This window comes from Salmo trutta, chromosome 5 (assembly GCF_901001165.1).
Source record: "Salmo trutta chromosome 5, fSalTru1.1, whole genome shotgun sequence".
Taxonomy (NCBI): domain Eukaryota; kingdom Metazoa; phylum Chordata; class Actinopteri; order Salmoniformes; family Salmonidae; genus Salmo; species Salmo trutta.
The window spans coordinates 64147903-64171772 of record NC_042961.1 but is presented as its reverse complement, the minus strand read 5'-3'; the positions used below and the strand labels follow the sequence as shown (position 1 = coordinate 64171772).

The window sequence follows — 23870 nt, the reverse complement described above, 5'->3', positions numbered from 1 at the left end:
ACGGTGGCTAGGAAAACCTCCCTAGAAAGGCCAAAACCTAGGAAGAAACCTAGAGAGGAACCAGGCTATGAGGGGTGGCCAGTCCTCCACTGGCTGTGCCGGGGTGGAGATTATGACAGAACATGGCCAAGATCTTCAAATGTTCATAAATGACCAGCATGGTCAAATAATAATAATCACAGTAGTTGTCGAGGGTGCAACAAGTCAGGAACTCAAGAGTAAGTGTCAGTTGGCTTTTTTCATAGCCGATCTTTGAGAGTATCTCTACCGCTCCTGCTGTCTCTAGAGAATTGAAAACAGCAGGTCTGTGACAGGTAGCAAGTCCGGTGAACAGGTCAGGGTTCCAGCAGGTCTGGGACAGCAGGTCTGGGACAGGTAGCACGTCCGGTGAACAGGTCAGGGTTCCATAGCCGCAGGCAGAACAGTTGGACACTGGAGCAGCAGCACGGACAGGTGGACTGGGGACAGCAAGGAGTCATCATGCCAGGTAGTCTTGAGGCATGGTCCTATGGCTCAGGTCCTCCGAGATAGAAAAAGAAAGAGAGAATTTAAGAGACTATATTTAAATTCACATAGGACACCGGATAAGACAAGAGAAATACTCCAGATGTAACAGGCTGACCCTAGCCCCCCGACACATAAACTACTGCAGCATAAATACAGAAGATCTAGGTGCTGCTGTAGGCCCTCCTTGGTTGGGGACAGGACCACCAGATCATCAACAAACAGTTGACTTCAGATTCTTGTATGGTGAGGCCGGGTGCTGCAGACTGTTCTAGTGCCCTTGCCAATTCACTGATATGTATGTTGAAGAGGGTGGGGCTTAAGCTGCATCCCTGTCTCACCCTATGGCCCAGTGGAAAGAAATGTATGTTTTTTGTCCATTTTAACCGCACACTTGTTGTTTGTGTACATGGATTTTATGTCGTATGTTTTTCCCCCAACACCACTTTTCATCAGTTTGTATAGCAGGCCCTTTTGCCAAATTGAGTCAAAAGCTTTTTTGAAATCAACAAAGCATGAGAAGACTTTGTATTTGTTTTGGTTTGTTTGTCAATTAGCGTGTGCAGGGTGAATATTGTTCTGTCGTACGGTTATTTGGTAAAAAGCCAATTTGACATTTGCTCAGGATATTGTTTTTGCTGAGGAAATGTACAAGTCTGCTGTTAATGATAATGCAGAGGATTTTCCAAAGGTTGGTGTTGATGCATATCCCATCGTAGTTGTTGGGGTCAGAACTCTTCGTGTTGTTGTTAGTTTACAGTTTTCCCATTTTTATGGATTCTTCAATAACAATGAGCTGATTTCTGACGTGCTCTTCCTTCTTTTTCCGTAGTGTGTTTCTGTATTGTTTTAGTGATTCACCATAGTGAAGGTGTAGGCTCAGGTTTTCTGGGTCTCTATGTTTTTGGTTGGACAGGTTTCTCAATTTCTTTCTTAGGCTTTTGCATTCTTCATCAAACCATTTGTCATTGTTGTTAATTTTCTTAGGTTGCCTGCTTCATATTTTTTGATTTGATAAGGAAGATGAGAGGTCAAATATACTGTTTAGGTTTTCTACTGCCAAGATTACACCTTCACAATTACAGTGATTTCCACACTACTTACCTGTCTTGAGAATGTTCAATCCAAATGATAATAACTAACAATCAATAAGGTTTGACTAATCCCCAAGGTTTGTAAGACACTGGGTTAATAATAATTAGGCAAAGACTCAGCTTATGCAAAAGGTTCGTACAGTTTATTCATGAGAACGTTCTGAAGTCCATAATACAGAGACATTCATTTTATAACTTGCTTCTTCCTTACGCACATACATACACACGAACACTAGGTATACTACGCACATACATACACATGAACAATAGGTGAGTTGTATCCCTCCCCAGAGTTCTCCCCACTGTTTATCACTAGCGCTGTCCGTTTCTTTCCCCCGAGATTAGAGGAACCTTGAGAAGTACTCCCTGTCCTATCATAAGTTTCTCAGTTCTAGCCAGGTTGAGCCAAATACAGTCTTAATTGTTCTCAGTATTTTCTTAGGCACACACATACATACATTTCTCTTCCTCACAGGTCTCTACTAAACCTTATGGGACTTACGTTTAGTACTTTAATTATTCATTATACATGCTACATAAAGTAATAATCACTAACAGTTAGGTTTCAGGTTAAAGTTAGGTTTCAGGTTAGAATTATTTAATCATTACATTTAACTTTTTAAGGTATAGGGGGGAAGTATTTTCACAATTATGAAATGACACATATGGAATCATGTAATAACCAAACAAGTGTTAAACAAATCAAAATATACTTGATATACTTGTGATTCTTCAAAGTAGCCACTCTTTGCCTTCATGACAGCTTTGCACACTCTTGGCATTCTCTCAACCAGCTTCTTGAGGAATATGTGGGAAGGAGTTCCCACATGCTGGGCACTTTTTGGCAGATTTTCCTTCACTCTTGACAGATTTTCCTTCCAACTCATCCCAAACCATCTCATTTGGGTTGAGGTTGGGTGATTGTGGAGGCCAGGTCATCTGATGTAGCACTCCATCACTCTCCGTCTTGGTCAAATAGCCCTTACACAGCCTGGAGGTGTGTTGGGTCATTGTCCTGTTGAAAAACAAATGATAGTCCCACTAAGCCCAAACCAGATGGGATGGCGTATCACTGCAGAATGCTGTGGTAGCCATGCTGGTTAAGTGTGCCTTGAATTCTAAATAAATCATAGACTGGTGACACACCAGCAAAGCAGCCCCACACCATAACACCTCCTCCATGCTTCACGGTGGGAAATACACATGCAGAGATCATCCGTTCAACTAATTTGCGTCTCACAAAAATCTCAAATTTGGACTCATCAGACCAAAGGACAGATTTTCACCAGTCTAATTTCCATTGCTCGTGTTTTTTGGTCCAAGCAAGCCTCTTCCTCTTATTGGTGTCCTTTAGTAGTGGTTTCTTTGCAGCAATACAACCATGAAGGCTTGTTTCACTCTGTCTCCTCTGAACAGTTGATGTTGAGATGACCTCTGTGAAGCATTTATTTGGGATGCAATCTGAGGTGCAGTTAATTGTCAATTTCTGAGGCTGGTAACTAATGAACTTATCCTCTGCAGCAAAGGAAACTCTGTCTTTCTTTCCTGTTGTGGTCCTCATGAGAGCCAGTTTCATCATTGCGCTTGATGGTTTTTGCGACTGCACTTGAAGAATCTTTCAATGTTCTTGAAGAAATTCCAGATTTGCCTGACCTTCATGTCTTAAAGTGATAATGGACTGTCGTTTCTCTTTGCTTATTTGAGCTGTTTTTTTGCCATAATATGGACTTGGTCTTTTACCAAATAGGGCTATCTTCTCTATACCAACCCTACCTTGATTGGCTCAAACGCACAATGAAGAGACATTCCACAAATTAACTTTTAATAAGGCGCACCTGTTAATTGAAATGCATTCCAGGTGATTACCTTATGAAGCTGGTTAAGAGAATGCCAAGAGTGTGAAAAAACTGTAATCAAGGTGGCTCCTTTGAACAATCTTAAATATAAAATATATTTTAATATGTTTAACACTTTTGGGGTTACTACATGATTCCATATGTTTTATTACATAGTTTCGATCTCTTCAATATTATTCTACAATGTAGAAAATAGTAAAAATAAAGAAAAACCTTTGAATGAGTAGGTGTGTCCAAACTTTTGACTGGTACTGTATGTCTAAGATAATATTAGTCAGATTGATTATAACTATTTATTGTGTTGTTTCCTCTGGTGTTTTTCAAGATGGGGGCTCTACCTCGTCCTCCTCTGCTACCCCCCTCCTACCCTCATCTCTCCTCCTCCCTCTGTCTGTCTCTGGGTTGGTGGCTGCTCTCTCCATCTCTCTGATCATTCTACTGGTCCTGTTCTGCAAGAAGAGGAACAAACATGTAGCAGCTGAACCCAGAGATGTTACGTATGCTAACGTTAGAATCACACAGGACCCAGAACCCAGGAGAAGGAGAGGTGTACACACACAGTCACACACACACACACACACACACACACACACACACACACACACACACACACACACACACACACACACACACACACACAGTACAGTGTCTTTAACCAATTGTCTCGTCTCCTCCAGAGAAGTCTCCAGGAGCTGATCCAGTCTACTCTGCAGTGAAGACCTCCAACACCACAGGTACATTATTATTATTATTATTATTATTATTATTATATTATTATTATCCAGAACGCCGCAGCCCGTCTGGTGTTCAACCTTCCCAAGTTCTCTCACGTCACCCCGCTCCTCCGCTCTCTCCACTGGCTTCCAGTTGAAGCTCGCATCCGCTACAAGACCATGGTGCTTGCCTACGGAGCTGTGAGGGGAACGGCACCTCCATACCTTCAGGCTCTGATCAGGCCCTACACCCAAACAAGGGCACTGCGTTCATCCACCTCTGGCCTGCTGGCCCCCCTACCTCTGAGGAAGCACAGTTCCCGCTCAGCCCAGTCAAAACTGTTCGCTGCTCTGGCACCCCAATGGTGGAACAAGCTCCCTCACGACGCCAGGACAGCGGAGTCAATCACCACCTTCCGGAGACACCTGAAACCCCACCTCTTCAAGGAATACCTGGGATAGGATAAAGTAATCCTTCTAAACCCCCCCCCCCTTAAAAGATTTAGATGCACTATTGTAAAGTGGTTGTTCCACTGGATATCATAAGGTGAATGCACCAATTTGTAAGTCGCTCTGGATAAGAGTGTCTGCTAAATGACTTAAATGTAAAATGTAAATGTAGGTACTGTAGTACTGTATAACACTATAACACCACAGGTACTGTAGTACTGTATAACACTATAATACCACAGGTACTGTAATACTGTATAACACTAACACCACAGGTACTGTAGTACTGTATAACACTATAACACCACAGGTACTGTAGTACTGTATAACACTATAACACCACAGGTACTGTAGTACTGTATAACACTAACACCACAGGTACTGTAATACTGTATAACACTAACACCACAGGTACTGTAATACTGTATAACACTAACACCACAGGTACTGTAATACTGTATAACACTAACACCACAGGTACTGTAATAATGTATAACACTATAACACCACAGGTACTGTAATACTGTACAACACTCAGACTATCCTCTCTCAGCTGGTCCAGTCTGTGTTAATATCCTCTCTCTCTCCTGTGTTTAGTTCCAGGTGGATCTGGTCCAGTCTGTGTTAATATCCTCTCTCTCTCCTGTGTTTAGTTCCAGGTGGATCTGGTCCAGTCTGTGTTAATATCCTCTCTCTCTCTCCTGTGTTTAGTTCCAGGTGGATCTGATCCAGTCTGTGTTTATATCCTCTCTCTGTCCTGTTTAGTTCCAGGTGGATCTGGTCCAGTCTGTGTTAATATCCTCTCTCTCTCCTGTGTTTCGTTCCAGGTGGATCTGGTCCAGTCTGTGTTAATATCCTCTCTTTCTCTGTCCTGTGTTTTGTTCCAGGTGGATCTGGTCCAAGTGATGTGACCTATGCTGACGTCAACCACACAAAGAGACAACACAACAGGAGGAGAGGTAGGAAGAAGGGAGAGGCCAACAACACTCCGCTCATCTTTCTGAAGTAAAAAATATATTTTTAGTGTTTTAACATGTCACTAGTTGTAACCTGTTTATATGTTTCTTTCAGAGAACGTCGTTCCAGACCCTGTCTACTCAGCAGTGAAGACAGACAGACAGAGATACAGGTCAGAAGGTCGATCCAGACCCTGTCTACTTAGCAGTACAGACAGACAGACACAGACAGACACAGACAGACAGAGATACAGGTCAGAAGGTCGATCCAGACCCTGTCTACTTAGCAGTACAGACAGACAGACAGACAGACAGACAGACAGACAGACAGACAGACAGACAGACAGACAGACAGACAGACAGACAGACAGACAGACTCAATGATGATGATGATGAAAAGTAGAGATCATGGCAGCCATTTTGTGCCAGAGGGCTCAGCAACACTCATCAGTTTCTGTGCATTGTGTAGAGAATCATTGTACCATCAAAACCACTGTGAAATATATATTCTATAACCAAGAATGTTGTTGTTTCAGCTGTTTCTAAAAGATGCAAAAACAAAACAGCTCACATAGAACAGATCTATTGCTACTTAGACATGCTTTAAAGTATAATTACAGATCTATAACACACATTTCTATGTGAATTTTGTCAGGTCGCCCCAAAAATAACATATTGCCAGTTTAACTAATTAAATCTGTGTCCTATAGGTAGAGCTGTATCTGGACCCAGGGAAGTAATGTACAGACTGAGGTAGGTCCATATCACTGTATCACTAACCCTAATGTACAGACTGAGGTAGGTCCATATCACTGTATCACTAACCCTAATGTACAGACTGAGGTAGGTTCAGATCACTGTATCACTAACCCTAATGTACAGACTGAGGTAGGTCCAGATCACTGTATCACTAACCCTAACTTCAACTTCAACGCTAACTTCAAATCTAACTTCAACCCTAACCCAAACGATCTGTCTCCTTTTTACACCGAGGCCTTGTATCTGTTAGTAACTAGCATGTATAGGGGTATGCCTGTACAGAGTCAATGTGTGGGGGCATCGGTTAGTTGAGGTAGTAGGTACTGTTGAAATCAGAAGTTTACATACACTCAGGTTGGAGTCATTAAAACTCGTTTTTCAACCACTCCACAAATTTCTTGTTAACAAACTATAGTTTTGGCAAGTCAGTTAGGACATCTACTTTGTGCATGACACAAGTAATTTTCCAATAATTGTTTACAGACATATTATTTCACTTATAATTCACTGTATCACAATTCCAGTGGGTCAGAAGTTTACATACACTAAGTTGACTGTTACTTTGAAAAGCTTGTAAAATTCCAGAAAAATATGTTTTGGCTTTAGAAGCTTCTGATAGGCTAATTAACATAATTTGAGTCAATTGAAGGTGTACCTGTGGATGTATTTCAAGGCCTACCTTCAAACTCAGTGCCTCTTTGCTTGACATCATGGGAAAACCAAAGAAATCAGACAAGACCTCAGAAAAAAATTGTAGACCTCCACAAATCTGGTTCGTCCTTGGGAGCAATTTCCAAACGCCTGAAGTACCACGTTCATCTGTACAAACAATATTACGCAAGTATAAACACCATGGGACCACGCAGCCGTCATACCGCTCAGGAAGGAGACACGTTCTGTCTCCTAGAGATTAACATACTTTGGTGTGAAAAGTACAAATCAATCCCAGAACAACAGCAAAGACCTTGTGAAGATGCTGGAGGAAACTATATCCACAGTAAAACGAGTCCTATATCGACACAACCTGAAAGGCCGCTCAGCAAGGAAGAAGCCACCACTCCAAAACCGCCATAAAAAAGATCGTACTTTTTGTAGATATGTTCTCTGGTCTGAGTTTAAATGGAATTGGCTGTATGTAAACGTCCGACTTCAACTATAGGTAGATTTAATTAAACAGAAATGTGCATCCTGCAGTACAAACTCAAAAAAGTTCTGGGACACTGTAAAGTCCATGAAGAATTAGAACACCTCCTCCCAGCTACCCACTGCTCTGAGGCTAGGAAACACTGTTACAACCGATAAATCCACTATAATTGAGAATTTCAATGAGCATTTCTCTACGACTGACCATGATTTCCACCTGGCTACCCCTACCTGGTCAACTGCCCGGCACCCTCTAAAGCAACCCGCACAAGCCCCCACCATTTCTCCTTCACCCATATCCAGATAGCTGATGTTCTGAAAGAGCTGCAAAATCTGGACCCCTACAAATCAGCCAAGCTAGAGAATCTGGACCCTCACTTTCTAAAATTATCTACCTCTCTTTCGTATCGTCTGAGATTCCCAAAGATTGGAAAGCTGCTGCGGTCATCCCCCTCTTCAAAGGGGGAGACACTCTAGACCCAAACTGCTACAGACCTATATCTATCCTACCCTGCATCTCTAAGGTCTTCGAAAGCCAAGTTAACAAACAGATTACCGACCATTTTGAATCACACCGTACCTTCTCCGCTATGCAATCTGGTTTCAGAGCCGGTCATGGGTGCACCTCAGCCACGCTCAAGGTCCTTAACGATATCATAACCGCCATCGATAAGAGACATTACTGTGCAGTTGTATTCATCGACCTGGCTAAGGCTTTCGACTCTGTCTATCACCACATTCTTATTGGCAGACTCAACAGCCTTGGTTTCTCAAATGATTGCCTCACCTGGTTCACCAACTACTTCTCAGATAGAGTTCAGTGTGTCAAATCGTTGGGGCAGTTGTCTGGTCCTCTGGCAGTCTATGCGGGTGACACAGGGTTCAATTCTCGGGTTGACCATTTTCTTTGCATATATCAATGATGTCGCTCTTGCTACTGTTGATTCTCTGATCCACCTCTACGCAGACGACACCATTCTGTATACTTCTGGCCCTTCTTTGGACACTGTGTTAACTAACCTCCAGACAAGCTTCAATGCCATACAACTCTCCTTCCGTGGCCTCCAACTGCTCTTAAATGCAAATAAAAGTAAATGCATGCTATTCAACCGATCATTGCCCACACCTGCCCGCCCATCCAGCATCACTACTCTGGACGGCTCTGACTTAGAATACGTGGATAACTACAAATACCTGGGTGTCTGGCTAGACTGTGAATTCTCCTTCCAGACTCATATTAAGAATCTCCAATCCAAAATTAAATCTAGAATCAGCTTCCTATTTTGCAACAAAGCATCCTTCACTCATGCTGCCAAACATACCCTCGTAAAACTAACCATCCTACCGATCCTCGACTTCGGCGACATCATCTATAAAATAGCCTCCAACACTCTACTCAACAAACTGGATGCAGCCTATCACAGTGCCAACCGTTTTGTCACCAAAGCCCCATACAGTACCCACCACTGCGACCTATATGCTCTCGTTGGCTGGCCCTCACTTCATACTCGTCGCCAAACCCACTGGCTACAGGTTACCTACAAGTCTCTGCTAGGTAAAGCCCCACCTTATCTCAGCTCGCTGGTCACCATAGCAGCACCCACTCGTAGCACGCGCTCCAGCAGGTATATCTCACTGGTCACCCCCAAAGCCAATTTCTCCTTTGGTCGCCTTTCCTTCCAGTTCTACATTTTACATTTACATTTAAGTCATTTAGCAGACGCTCTTATCCAGAGCGACTTACAAATTGGTGCATTCACCTAATAATATCCAGTAGAACAACCACTTTACAATAGTGCATCTAAATCTTTTAAAGGGGGGGGGGGGGTTAGAAGGATTACTTTATCCTATCCCAGGTATTCCTAAAAGAGGTGGGGTTTCAGGTGTCTCCGGAAGGTGGTGATTGACTCCGCTGTCCTGGCGTCGTGAGGGAGCTTGTTCCACCATTGGGGTGCCAGAGCGGCGAACAGTTTTGACTGGGCTGAGCGGGAACTGTGCTATTGTGTTATGAATGATGTAGCATGTTGTGTTATGAATGATGTAGCATGTTGTGTTTGTTATGAATGATGTAGCATGTTGTGTTTGTTATGAATGATGTAGCATGTTGTGTTAATAATGATGTATCATGTTGTGTTTCGAATGATGTAGCATGTTGTGTTTGTTAGGAATGATGTAGCATGTTGTGTTTGTTAGGAATGATGTAGCATGTTGTGTTTGTTAGGAATGATGTAGCATGTTGTTTGTTAGGAATGATGTAGCATGTTGTGTTTGTTAGGAATGATGTAGCATGTTGTGTTTGTTAGGAATGATGTAGCATGTTGTGTTTGTTAGGAATGATGTAGCATGTTGTGTTAGGAATGATGTAGCATGTTGTGTTTGTTTCGAATGATGTAGCATGTTGTGTTTCGAATGATGTAGCATGTTGTGTTTCGAATGATGTAGCGTTGTGTTTGTTAGGAATGATGTAGCGTTGTGTTTGTTATGAATGATGTAGCGTTGTGTTTGTTATGAATGATGTAGCATGTTGTGTTTGTTATGATGTAGCATGTTGTGTGTGTTATGAATGATGTAGCATGTTGTGTTTGTTATGAATGATGTAGCATGTTGTGTTTGTTATGAATGATGTAGCATGTTGTGTGTGTTATGAATGATGTAGCATGTTGTGTGTGTTATGAATGATGTAGCATGTTGTGTTTGTTATGAATGATGTAGCATGTTGTGTTTGTTATGAATGATGTAGCATGTTGTGTTTGTTATGAATGATGTAGCATGTTGTGTTTGTTATGAATGATGTAGCATGTTGTGTGTGTTATGAATGATGTAGCATGTTGTGTGTGTTATGAATGATGTAGCATGTGTGTTATGAATGATGTAGCGTGTGTGTTATGAATGATGTAGCATGTTGTGTGTGTTATGAATGATGTAGCATGTTGTGTGTGTTATGAATGATGTAGCATGTTGTGTGTGTTATGAATGATGTAGCATGTTGGGTTTGTTATGAATGATGTAGCATGTTGTGTGTGTTAGGAATGATGTAGCATGTTGTGTGTGTTAGGAATGATGTAGCATGTTGGGTTTGTTATAAATTATATAGCATGTTGTGTTATGAATGATGTTGCATGTTGAGTTATGAATGATGTAGCATGTTGTGTTATGAATGATGTAGCATGTTGTGTTTGTTATGAATGATGTAGCATGTTGTGTTTGTTATGAATGATGTAGCATGTTGTGTTTGTTATGAATGATGTAGCATGTTGTGTTATGAATGATGTAGCATGTTGCGTTATGAAGGATGTTGCATGTTGTGTTATAAATGATATAGCATGTTGTTTTTGTTCAAATCAAATGGTATTGGTCACATAGTTAGCAGGTGTTAATGCTAGTGTAGCGAAAAGCTTGTGCTTCTGGTTCCGACCATGCAGTAATATCTAACAAGTTATCTAACAATTTCTAGACAACTATCTTATACACAAGTATAAAGGAATGAATAAGAATATGTACATCAAAATATATGAATGAGCAATGGCCGAACGGCATAGGCAAGATGCAGTAGGTGGTATAGGGTACAGTATATACATATGAGATGAGTAAATTAGGGTATGTTAACATTAAAGTTTAAAGTGACTAGCGATACATTTATTACATCCAATTTTTAATTATTAAAGTGGCTAGAGATTTAAGTCAGTATGTCAGCAGCAGCAACTCAATGTTAGTGATGGCTGTTTAACAGTCTGATGGCCTTGAGATAGAAGCTGTTTTGCAGTCTCTCGGTTCCAGCTTTGATGTACCTGTACTGACCATACCTTCTGGATGATAGCGGGGTGAACAGGCAGTGGCTCGGGTGGTTGTTGTCCTTTATGATCTTTTTGGCCTTCCTGTGACACTGGGGGGTGTAGGTGTCCTGGAGGGCAGCTAGTTTGCCAACGGTGATGTGTTGAGCAGACCGCACTACCCTCTGGAGAGCCTTATGGTTGTGGGCGCAGCAGTTGCCGTATCAGGCGGAGATACAGCCCAACAGGATGCTCTTGATTGTGAATCTATAAAAGTTTGAGTGTTTTCGGTGACAAGCCAAATTTCATCAGCCTCCTGAGGTTGAAGAGGTGCTGTTACGCCTTCTTCACCACACTGTCTGTGTGGGTTGACCATTTCAGTTTGTCCGTGATGTGTACGCCGAGGAACTTAAAACTTTCCACCTTCTCCTATACTGTCCCGTCGATGTGGATAGGGGGGTGCTTCCTCTGCTGTAAACCTCTTACATATAGATGTTCCGCTAGCGGAACACCTGCTCCAATATCCAATGATGGGCGTGGCGCGAAATACAAACTCCTCTAAAATCCGAAAACTTCAATTTTTCAAACAAATGACTATTTTACAGCATTTTAAAGACAAGACTCTCGTTAATCTAACCACACTGTCCGATTTCAAAAAGGCTTTACAGCGAAAGCAAAACATTAGATTATGTCAGCAGAGTACCCAGCCAGAAATAATCAGACACCCATTTTTCAAGCTAGCATATAATGTCACAAAAAACAAAACCACAGCTAAATGCAGCACTAACCTTGGATGATCTTCATCAGATGACAACCCTAGGACATTATGTTATACAATGCATGCATGTTTTGTTTAATCAAGTTCATATTTATATCAAAAACCAGCTTTTTTACATTAGCATGTGACGTTCAGAACTAGCATACCCCCCGCAAACCTCCGGTGAATTTACTAAATTACTCACGATAAACGTTCACAAAAAACATAATTATTTTAAGAATTATAGATACAGAACTCCTCTATGCACATGATATGTCCGATTTTAAAATAGCTTTTCGGTGAAAGCACATTTTGCAATATTCTCAGTAGATAGCCCGGCATCACAGGGCTAGCTATTTAGACACCCAGCAAGTTTAGCACTCACCAAACTCCGATTTACTATTAGAAAAGTTTGATTAACTTTGGTGTTCTTCGTCAGAATGCACTCCCAGGACTTCTACTTCAATAACAAATGTTGGTTTGGTCCCAAATAATCCATAGTTATGTTCCAACAGCGGCGTTTTGTTCGTGCGTTCAAGACACTATCCGAAGTGTAAGTAAGGGTCACGAGCATGGCGCATTTCGTGACAAAAGATTTCTAAATATTTCATTACCGTACTTCGAAGCATGTCAACCGCTGTTTAAAATCAATTTTTATGCAATTTTTCTCGTAAAAAAGCGATAATATTCCGACCGGGAAAGCGTGTAAACGTACAAAGAGAGAGAAAATAAAAGCATGCTCTACTCTCATGCACGAGCCTGAGTCTCATAGTACTGTTACTGGCCACTATCCAAACGCGCTACTGTTTTTCAGCCAGAGACTGCAAAGCCACGATTCAGCTTTTTGCCGCCTTCTGAGATCCCATGGGAGCCGTAGGAAGTGTCACGTAACAGCAGAGATCCTCTGTAATGGATAGACATAATCAAGAAGGGCAAGAAATGGTCAGACAGGGTACTTCCTGTACAGAATCTTCTCAGGTTTTGGCCTGCCAAATGAGTTCTGTTATACTCACAGACACCATTCAAACAGTTTTAGAAACTTTGGAGTGTTTTCTATCCAAAGCTAATAATTATATGCATTTTCTAGTTTCTGGGCAGGAGTAATAATCAGATTAAATCGGGTACGTTTTTTATCCGGTCGTGAAAATACTTGACTTGTTAATCATAAGGCATACACCCCTGCCCTTCTTCTTACCAGGGAGATGTTTGTTTGTATTGTTTGTATTGGCCTTGTTATATATGATGCTCTCTCATTTCTAATGGCCTTGTTATATATGATGCTCTCTCATTTCTAATGGCCTTGTTATATGATGCTCTCTCAGAATATCATAATGGACCTGCAACTTTGACTTCATCCACTTCCGCTCTGCCTTTCTGCAATTTCTCTTTAATTTATTAGTTTCCTCAGTCATTATCTGTTTGGATGTGTCCTTTCTCACCTTTACTGGCACCAATGTTTGCCCGAAATTTACAATGTTTTTATTTAATTAACGTTTGGACTGGCAAGCAACTAGTAAAAAATCCCCAGTGGTGATCAGAGAAAGCAACATCAACAATAGAGGATATGTCAATAGAAAGCCCCTTGGTAATAACGAGGTCCAGAGTATGGCTGTGGTTATGGGTGGGCCCAGTAGAAAGCCCCTTGGTAATAACCAGGTCCAGAGTATGGCTGTGGTTATGGGTGGGCCCAGTAGAAAGCCCCTTGGTAATAACCAGGTCCAGAGTATGGCTGTGGTTATGGGTGGGCCCAGTAGAAAGCCCCTTGGTAATAACCAGGTCCAGAGTATGGCTGTGGTTGTGGGTGGGCCCAGTAGAAAGCCCCTTGGTAATAACCAGGTCTATTTTATGGCTGTGGTTATGGGTGGGCCCAGTAGAAAGCCCCTTGGTAATAACCAGGTCCAGAGTATGGCTGTGGTTATGGGTGGGCCCAGTAGAAAGCCCCTTGGTAATAACCAGGTCTATTTTATGGCTGTGGTTATGGGTGGGCCCAGTAGAAAGCCAGTAGAGCCAAATGGTAATAACTGGTTCCATTTAAACAGTATAACATGATGCTCTGGTCTGGTGGCTGACATTTAAACAGTATAACATGATGCTTACAGCTGAGAGCATTAGTAGTAGCTTTATGTGAACAACATCACCCATAGTTAAACACCAATGTCCCTCTGTCACACATTTCACATGTATTTTTATATGTTTTGGTCATTTAGCGACTTACAGTAGTGAGTCATTTAGCAGACGCTCTTGTCCAGAGAGACTTACAGTAGTGAGTCATTTAGCAGATGCTCTTGTCCAGAGAGACTTACAGTAGTGAGTCATTTAGCAGATGCTCTTGTCCAGAGAGACTTACAGAAGTGAGCGGATACATTTTTGTACTTTTCTAAGCACCAGTCTCTACCAACTGAGCCACACAGGACACACATGCAGAGAAACACACACACAAAAACACACACAAAAACACACACAAAAACACACAAAAACAAACCAACAAACAAACCAACCAACAAACCAACCAACCAACCAACCAACCAACCAAAACCAACCAAAACCAACCAACCAACCAAAACCAACAAACCAACCAAAACCAACAAACCAACAAACAAACAAAAACAAAAACACACACACACACACACACACACACACAGAGAGAGACCCACAGACACACACACACACACACACACACACACACACACACACACACACACACACACACACACACACACACACACACAGACATGTACCTCCCTCTTCTTGCCTTTGCTAACTGTTGCAGCAGGTCTATTTTAGTCTGAATGGGAACGTACAGTTGAAGTCGGACGTTTACATACACTTAGTTTGGAATCATTAAAACAACTCGTTTTTCAACCACGCCACACATTTCTTGTTAACAAACTATAGTTTTGCAAGTCCGTTAGGACATCTACTTTGTGCATGACACAAGTAATTTTTCCAACAATTGTTTACAGACAGATTATTTCACTTACAATGAATTATATCACAATTCCAGTGGGTCAGAAGTTTACATACACTATTGGATGATTACCTGTGCATGTATTTCAAGGCCTACCTTTCAAACCCAGTGCCTCCTTGCTTGACATCATGAGAAAATAAAAATACATCAGCCAAGACCTCTGAAACAGAATTGAAGACCTCCACAAGTCTAGTTCATCCTTGGGAGCAATTTCCAAATGCCTGAACGTACCACGTTCATCTCTACAAACTATAGTATGCAAGTATAAACACAATGGGACCACGAAGCCATCATACCGCTCAGGATGGAGACACAATCTGTTTCCTAGAGATTAATGTACTTTGGTGCGAAAAGTGCAAATCAATCCCAGAACAACAGCAAAGGACCTTGTGAAGTTGCTGGAGGAAACAGGTACAAAAGTATCTATATCCACAGTAAAACGAGACCTATTGTAATGACCGTCGTCGCAATGAGACCAAGGTGCAGCGGAGGATGTGTTCATCATAAAGGATTTTAATAAACGAATGAACACTACAAACAAAACACGAAAAGAAACGACAACCAAACAGTCCTGTCAGGATTAACACAAACCTAGACAGAAAATAATCACCCACAAACCCCAAAGGAAAAACAGGCTGCCTATGTATGACTCTCAATCAGCAACAACGATCTACAGCTGTTCCTAATTGAGAGCCACACACGGCCAAACCAAAGAAACAAACCAACATAGAAAAATAAACATAGAACGCCCACCCATGTAACACCCTGGCATAACCAAAATAGAGAACAAAAAAACCCTCTCTATGGCCAGGGCGTTACACCTATATCGATATAACCTGAAAGGCCGCTCAGCAAGGAAAAAGCCACTGCTCCAAAACCGCCATAAAAAAGCCAGACTATGGTTTGCAACTGCACATGGGGAAAAAGATCGTACTATTTGGAGAAATGTCCTCTGGTCTGATGAAATAAAAATAGAACTGTTTGGTCAAAATGACCATCGTTTTGTCTGGAGGAAAAGGGGAGGCTTGCAAGCCAACGACCACCATCCCAACCATGAAACACAGGGGTGGCAGCATCATGTTATGAGGGTGCTTTGCTGCAGGAGTGACTGGTGCACTTCACAAAATAGATGGCATCATGAGGAGGAAAATTAGGTGGATATATTGAAGAAACATCTCAAGACATCAGTCAGGAAGTTAAAGCTTGGTCGCAAATGGGTCTTCCAAATAGACAATGACCCCAAGCATACGTCCAAAGTTGTGGCAAAATGGCTTAAGGACAACAAAGTCAAGGTATTGGAGTGGCCATCACAAAGCCCTGCCATCAATCCTATAGAAAATGTGTAGGCAGAACTGAAAAAGTGTGTGCGAGCAAGGAGGCCTACAAACCTGACTCAGTTACACCAGTTCTGTCAAGAGGAATGGTCGAAAATCCACCCAACTTATTGTGGGAAGCTTGTGGAAGGCTACCTGAAACGTTTGACCCAAGTTAAACAATTTAAACAACCAAATAATAACTCAGTGTATGTAAACTTCTGACACACTGGGAATGTGATGAAAGAAATAAAATATGAAATAAATCATTCTCTCAACTATTATTCTGACATTTCACATTCTTAAAATAAAGTGGTGATCCTAACTGATCTAAGACAGGAACGTTTTATTGGGATTAAATGTCAGGAATTGTGAAAAACTAAGTTTAAATGTAGTTGGCTAAGGTGTATGTCAACTTCCGACTTCAACTGTACGTATTCTGTATGATGTACATTCAGAGTTCTAAACACTTAAAAGACCAGTCAAACATCTGATTGAATCAGTCATTATAATTGGACTGTATGTTGGGGTGTATAAATGTGTCTAACTACACATTAAACACTGAGACTTTTGGGGTGTATAAATGTATCTAACTACACATTAAACACTGAGACCTGTTGGGGTGTATAAATGTATCTAACTACACATTAAACACTGAGACCTGTTGGGGTCTATAAATGTATCTAACTACACATTAAACACTGAGACCTGTTGGGGTCTATAAATGTATCTAACTACACATTAAACACTGAGACCTGTTGGGGTCTATAAATGTATCTAACTACACATTAAACACTGAGACCTGTTGGGGTGTATAAATGTTCCAGTGGTGTTGATGGTCTTCACTCTAGTAGACTGGATCAGCTCCTCTGTCTCTCACTCATCTCTCTCTCCTCTCTCTTTACCTAGTGACCCTGTTCATCAGAACGTCATGGTGGGTGGAAAAATATGCTCTCTTCAGCAGCGGTGAATAACCACAACCCTGTCAGTCCATCTCTTTACTTCTCATTTCTCTTATTTTCTCTCTCCCCCTTCCCTTTTCACACCAACGCACTTATCTTTAGACGCTGCTGCCTTGACCTCCATAAACAGCATCAGCAACAGAGAGGTGTGAAGTTTCCACAACAGAGTTAGAGTCAGTTTACCATGTACTTCTCTTTAGACGCTGCAGCCTTGACCTCCATCAACAGAGTTAGAGTCAGTTTATCATGAGAACATACAGACACCACTGACTTGAACTATCAACAACAAGAGTTAGTTTATCATGAGAACATACAGACACCACTGTCTGGAACTATCAACAACAAGAGTTAGTTTATCATGAGAACATACAGACACCACTGACTGTAACCAGCTGACAGTATCAGTTGTAAAGGCTTCATTACTACTAACAGAAGGAAAGTTGTAGTGTCCATGATGAATGATGTAAAGGCTTCATTACTACTAACAGAAGGAAAGTTGTAGTGTCCATGATGAATGATGTAAAGGCTTCATTACTACTAACAGAAGGAAAGTTGTAGTGTCCATGATGAATGATGTAAAGGCTTCATTACTACTAACAGAAGGAAAGTTGTAGTGTCCATGATGAATAATGTAAAGGCTTCAATGTGTTTTATATTGAGCTGCTTTGTTAAATTCTGCTTGTTCATGTGAAATTGAACATTTTATTTTTCAACAATGTCATTGCGTGTGTTTACCTTGAGCAACATCATTGTATGGTTACTAACTTGTCAAATAAAGCTTCCTAAAATGTGTCAGTTTGTCACTTTAATGAGTTTAGAGTGATAACATGTTCCACTACTGAAGACATTGTCTCTATTCTAGTGGAGTAATAACATGTTCCACTACTGAAGACATTGTCTCTAATCTAGTGGAGTAATAACATGTTCCACTACTGAAGACATTGGCTCTAATCTAGTGGAGTAATAACATGTTCCACTACTGAAGACATTGGCTCTAATCTAGGTTGGGCCTTCAGATTTCTAGAACATGAACAACTAAGGAAGAATGTTTCACTTCTCTCAGTGACTTCTCTAACCCCAAACCCCGGCCTGGACTCATTGGTCTGTTTCACAAGCATTCCCCGAAGTCTGCCGATATTGTGCCTCTGGGTTTAAAAGTGTCTGGTGGATTTTAGCACCATCTGAGAAGGTTTGAATCCTAAGTAACCTGCCAACACATTGTTTGAAGTACAATAGACCAACATAACTACCGTAGTAGGTCAAAGATGTGTGCTGGAAAACCTTGGTAGAGCATGGGTGTAGAAGGCATTGTGGTGCTCACGTGAATTGCCTTTTTTTGACATTACGCTCACAATGCAAATAGTCCGGGAAGCCATTTGATTACATGTTCAGGAGTCTTAAAGATTGGGGTAAAAACTGTTGAGAAGCCTTTTTGTCCTAGACTCTGCACTCCGGTACTGCTTGCCATGTGGTAATAGAGAGAACAGTCTATGACTGGGGTGGCTGGGGTCTTTGACAATTTTTAGGGCCTTCCTCTGGCACCGCCTGGTGTAGAGGTCCTGGATGGCAGGCAGCTTAGCCCCAGTGATGTACTGGGCCGTACGCACTACCCTTTGTAGTGCCTTGCGGTCAGAGGCCGAGCAATTGCCGTTCAAGGCAGTAATGCAACCAGTCAGGATGCTCTCGATATTGCTGCTGTAGAACCTTTTGAGAATCTCAGGACCCATGCCAAATATTTTTCATTTCCTGAGGGGGAATAGGCTTTGTCGTGCCCTCTTCACGACTGTCTTGGTGTGTTTGGACAATTGTAGTTTGTTGTTGATGTGGACACCAAGGAACTTGAAGCTCTCAACCTGCTCCACTGCAGCCCCGTCGATGAGAATGGGGGCGTGCTCTGTCCTCCTTTTCCTCTAGTCCACAATCATCTCCTTAGTCTTGGTTACGTTGAGGGATAGGTTGTTATTCTGACACCACCCGACCAGGTCTCTGACCTCCTCCCTATAGGCTGCCTCGTCGTTGTCGGTTGTCAGGCCTAGCACTGTTTTGTCGTCTGCAAACGTAATGATGGTGTTGGAGTCGTGCCTGGCCAGGCAGTCGTGGGTGAACAGGGATTACAGGAGGGGACAGAGCACGCACCCCTGGGGAGCTCCAGTGTTGAGGATCAGCGTGGCAGATGTGTTGCTACCTACCCTCACTACCTGGGGGCGGCCCGTCAGGAAGTCCAGGATCCAGTTGCAGAAGAAGGTGTTTAGTCCCAGGATCCTTAGCTTAGTGATGAGCTTTGAGAATACTATGGTATTGAATGCTGAGCTGTAGTCAATGAACAGCATTCTCACATAAGTGTTCCTTTTGTCCAGGTGGGAAAGGGCAGTGTGGAGTGCAATAGAGATTGCATCATCTGTGGATCTGTTGGGGCGGTATGCAAATTGGAGTGGGTCTAGGGTTTCTGGGATAATGGTGTTGATGTGAGCCATTACCAACCTTTCAAAGCACTTCATGGCTACGGACCTGAGTGCTACGGGTCTGTAGTGATTTTGGCAGGTTGCCTTTGTGTTCTTGGGCACAGGGACTAAGGTGGTCTGCTTGAAACATGTTGGTATAACAGACTCAATCAGGGACATGTTGACAATGTCAGTGAAGACACCTGCCAGTTGGTCAGCACATGCTTGGAGTACACGTCCTGGTAATCCGTCTGGCCCCGCAGCCTTGTGAATGTTGACCTGTTTAAAGGTCTTACTCACGTCGGCTATGGAGAGCGTGATCATACAGTCGTCCAGAACAGATGATGCTCTCATGTATGCCTCAGTGTTGCTTGCCTCAAAACGAGCATAGAAGTGGTGTAGCTCGTCTGGTAGGCTCGTGTCACTGGGCAGCTCGCGGCTGGGTTTCCCTTTGTAGTATGTAATAGTTTGCAAGCCGTGCCACATCCGACGAGCGTCGGAGCCGGTGTAGTATGATTCAATCTTAGCCCTGTATTGACTGTTTTCCTGTGATGGTTCGTCGCAGGGCATAGCGGGATTTCTTGTAAGCTTCGGGTTAGAGTCCCGCACCTTGAAAGCGGCAGCTCTACCCTTTAGCTCAGTGTGAATGTTGCCTGTAATCCATGGCTTCTGGTTGGGGTAGGTACGTACAGTTACTGTGGGGACGACGTCCTCGATGCACTTATTGATAAAGCCAGTGACTGATGTGGTGTACTCCTCAATGCCATCGGAAGAATCCCGGAACATGTTCCAGTCTGTGATAGCAAAACAGTCCTGTAGTTTAGCATCTGCTTCATCTGACCACTTTTTTAATAGACCGAGTCACTGGTGCTTCCTGCTTTAATTTTAGCTTGTAAGCAGGAATCAGGTGGATAGAGTTGTGGTCAGATTTACCAAATGGAGGGCGAGGGAGAGCTTTGTACGCGTCTCTGTGTGTGGAGTACAGGTGATCTAGAATTTTAGCAAAAGTGAAAGTTGTCAAAATATACATTTTATAAAAATAAATACAGATACACAAAAAAACTACTTAAGTAGTACTTTAAAGTATTTTTAGTTAAGTAATTTACATCACTGGACTTAAAAGGAACATTGTTACATGAAAACCTGGTGTGACAATATTGAAACTGTAATGCCACCTAGTGGACACCATGAGAAACTACACCACAAACATAAACACAATAATAACCAATAACCTTAAAACAGATGCATGCTTTAAATATTGTTATTTTTTATTAACTAAATATGTCCAGTCAAGGAGACATTTCAAAAGTCAGAATGTAAAGCACAAACACTTGGAAAGTTCTTCAAAAGCAGCTGTAGTGAGTGAAATATCTTGAGGTTAACTGAAATGGGTCAAGGCATATATTAAATAGAACTCAACAACATCTTCAACACAGACACAAGTTACCTGCTATATTTGGGCAACAGGATTAACAGAGAGAACTTGGCAAAATACATTGTATGTTTCTGTAGTACGAGTAGGCTGTTGTGTACAAGCCACCTAGCTAATAGAATATTGGAGCTAGCAGTCATTTAGTTACATTTTAACCAAAGCAATAGAGTTCACCGGCAAATGCAGACACACCAGAAATAATAACTAAACCAACGAACAAGAATTGCTTGTAGGCGACCAGAATGAGGACAGACATTTTTCTAAATAAATGTTGTCAGTGAAAAAAGTAATTAAACAGCCCACTCCCTGCCTGGTATCTTATTCTGCTGCTATACAACATTGTATGGGTTGTTTGTTGGCAACCTTGTTATTTACAAAGTTTTTGGAACAGATTCCTGTTGGAGGAAGGAGCATACAGAGGGGGAGAACGTTGTCACCGCAGGACCCTGAGATGGCAGAAGCTGAAGTGTCGTTTGAAGCTGAAGGCGCGTCGAGTACAGTTAACTAGAAAGATAAGTGGACAACAGTGAAGTCCAACAATGGAACAAAAAGGGCAAAAATTGTTGTGTAAAATGAGTCTGTTGGAATATGTTTTTTTGGATAAAGATGTTTATTTGGGAAACCCTTTTGAAGTCACGAGGATGGTGAAGAGGTGTTGGGAAAGTGGATGAAGTCTATTACTAGACTGTTCATCCTCTTTCGTATCGTCTGAGATCCCCAAAGATTGGAAAGCTGCCGCGGTCATCCCCCTCTTCAATGGGTGAGACACTCTAGACCCAAACTGTTATAGACCTATATCTATCCTGCCCTGCCTTTCTAAAATATTCAAAAGCCAAGTTAACAAAAAGATCACCGACCATTTCGAATCCCACCGCACCGCCTCCACTATGCAATCCGGTTTCCGAGCTGGTCATGGGTGCACCTCAGCCACGCTCAAGGTCCAAACCATATCATAACCGCCATCAATAAAAGACAGTACTGTGCAGCCGTCTTCATCGACCTGGCCAAGGCTTTCGACTCTGTCAATCACCGCATTCTTATTGGCAGACTCATAGCCTTGGCTTCTCAAATGACTAGCTCACCTGTTTCACCAACTTCTTCTCAGATAGAGTTCAGTGTGTCAAATCGTTGGGGCTGTTGTCTGGTCCTCTGGCTGTCTCTATGGGGGTGCCAAAGGGTTCAATTCTTGGGTCGACTATTTTCTCTGCATATATCAATGATGTCGCTCTTGCTGCTGGTGATTCTCTGATCCACATCTACGCAGACGACACCATTCTGTATATATCTGGCCCTTCTTTGGACACTGTGTTAACAAACCTCCAAACAAGCTTCAATACCTAGGTGTCTGGTTAGACTGTAAACTCTCCTTCCAGACTCACATTAAGCATCTCCAATCCAAAATTAAATCTAGAATCGGCTTCCTATTTCGCAACAAAGCATCCTTCACTCATGCTGCCAAACATACCCTCGTAAAACTGACTATCCTACCGATCCTTGATTTTGGCGATGTCATTTACAAAATAGCCTCCAACACTCTACTCAGCAAACTGGATGTAGTCTATCACAGTGCCATCCGTTTAGTTTTGTTACAATGAACCACAACTAGTTGCTTTACTTCAATCAAGTGATCTGGATACACTTATTGTGACGGTGGAGTTTGTAGTATTTATATCCACAGTGATTAATTGCACAGGACAAGTGTCCAAGAAGTCCAAGAATCTGGACATCATTATATCTGAAGCTGGGACGTTTTTGGGCCTCCAAGACTTAATGGCAGAAGAACTGCAAGGACTGTCCCTCCATAACATGATCCTTCTGAGCCTGTGTAGGGACCTGATTAACCTCTCTGGGCTAGGTGGGACGTTTGCGTCCCACCCTAGTCAATAGCCAGTGGAATCCCGTGGCGCGATATTCAAATACCATAGAAATGCTAGTACTTCAATTTCTCTAACATATGATTATTTTTACACCATTTTAAAGACAAGACTCTCGTTAATCTAACCACACTGTCCGATTTCAAAAAGGCTTTACAACGAAAGCATTATGTCAGCAGAGTACCCAGCCAGAAATAATCACACACCCATTTTTCAAGCTAGCATATAATGTCTAACTTATGGATAAAGTGGACTCTTGCCTTTTGGCTGATCCATTTGTGGTTTCACGGTGGGTGAGAAAAGAGTTGGGTCATGTGGAGTCGGTGAGGGTAACTAGAAGTGGTCTAGTGATAATTGTTTGTGCTTCTGTTGGGCAGAGGAAGAATGTGCTCGAAGTAAAATGAATGGGGGCAAGAAATGTGAATTGTTTCTTTCTCAAGAAAAGGGCACCAATGAAAGGAGTGATAACTGGGGTAGCAGTAAATAGAAAAGTTGACCAGCTGAGGGGAAAGAGTCCCGGTGTATGTGATGCTCGTCGTTTGATGCGACGCAGACAGGGTGGCGAGAGTGGGGAAACAGAAGAGTCATTGTCTGTTATTTTGAGTTTTGAAGTTGACAAGGTGACAAGGTGAAGTCAGGATATATAAGTTATCCTGTAGGAGCGTATGTTCCGAATACATTACGATGTTACAGGTGTCCAGCTGATGGGCAGGTGGCAGCAGTGTGTAGGAGGGAGGGTCCAAGGTGTGAGAAATGTGCAGAAGGGCATGTGACAAAGGAATGTGTAGCATCGGGGAAAGTAGTGGTATGTGTTAATTGTAGGGCACGAGACAAGGGAATGTGTAGCCTTGGGGAAAGTAGTGGAATGTGTTAATTGT

The 23870-nt window shown here is 42.2% G+C and overlaps 1 protein-coding gene across 1 annotated transcript in view; it reads left to right on the top strand.

The window, feature by feature from the left end:
* Positions 1 to 18037, top strand: part of LOC115194776 (low affinity immunoglobulin gamma Fc region receptor III-like) — a 35588-nt gene extending 17551 nt beyond the window's left edge. Inside the window, exons 5-10 of the mRNA XM_029754706.1 lie at positions 3780 to 4001; positions 4132 to 4188; positions 5505 to 5576; positions 5689 to 5746; positions 6284 to 6326; positions 17193 to 18037. Coding sequence (XP_029610566.1) covers positions 3780 to 4001; positions 4132 to 4188; positions 5505 to 5576; positions 5689 to 5746; positions 6284 to 6287 — 413 coding nt within the window. The 3' untranslated portion in view covers positions 6288 to 6326; positions 17193 to 18037. The remainder of the gene's footprint in view (positions 1 to 3779; positions 4002 to 4131; positions 4189 to 5504; positions 5577 to 5688; positions 5747 to 6283; positions 6327 to 17192) is intronic.
* Positions 18038 to 23870: the final 5833 nt, after the last annotated feature.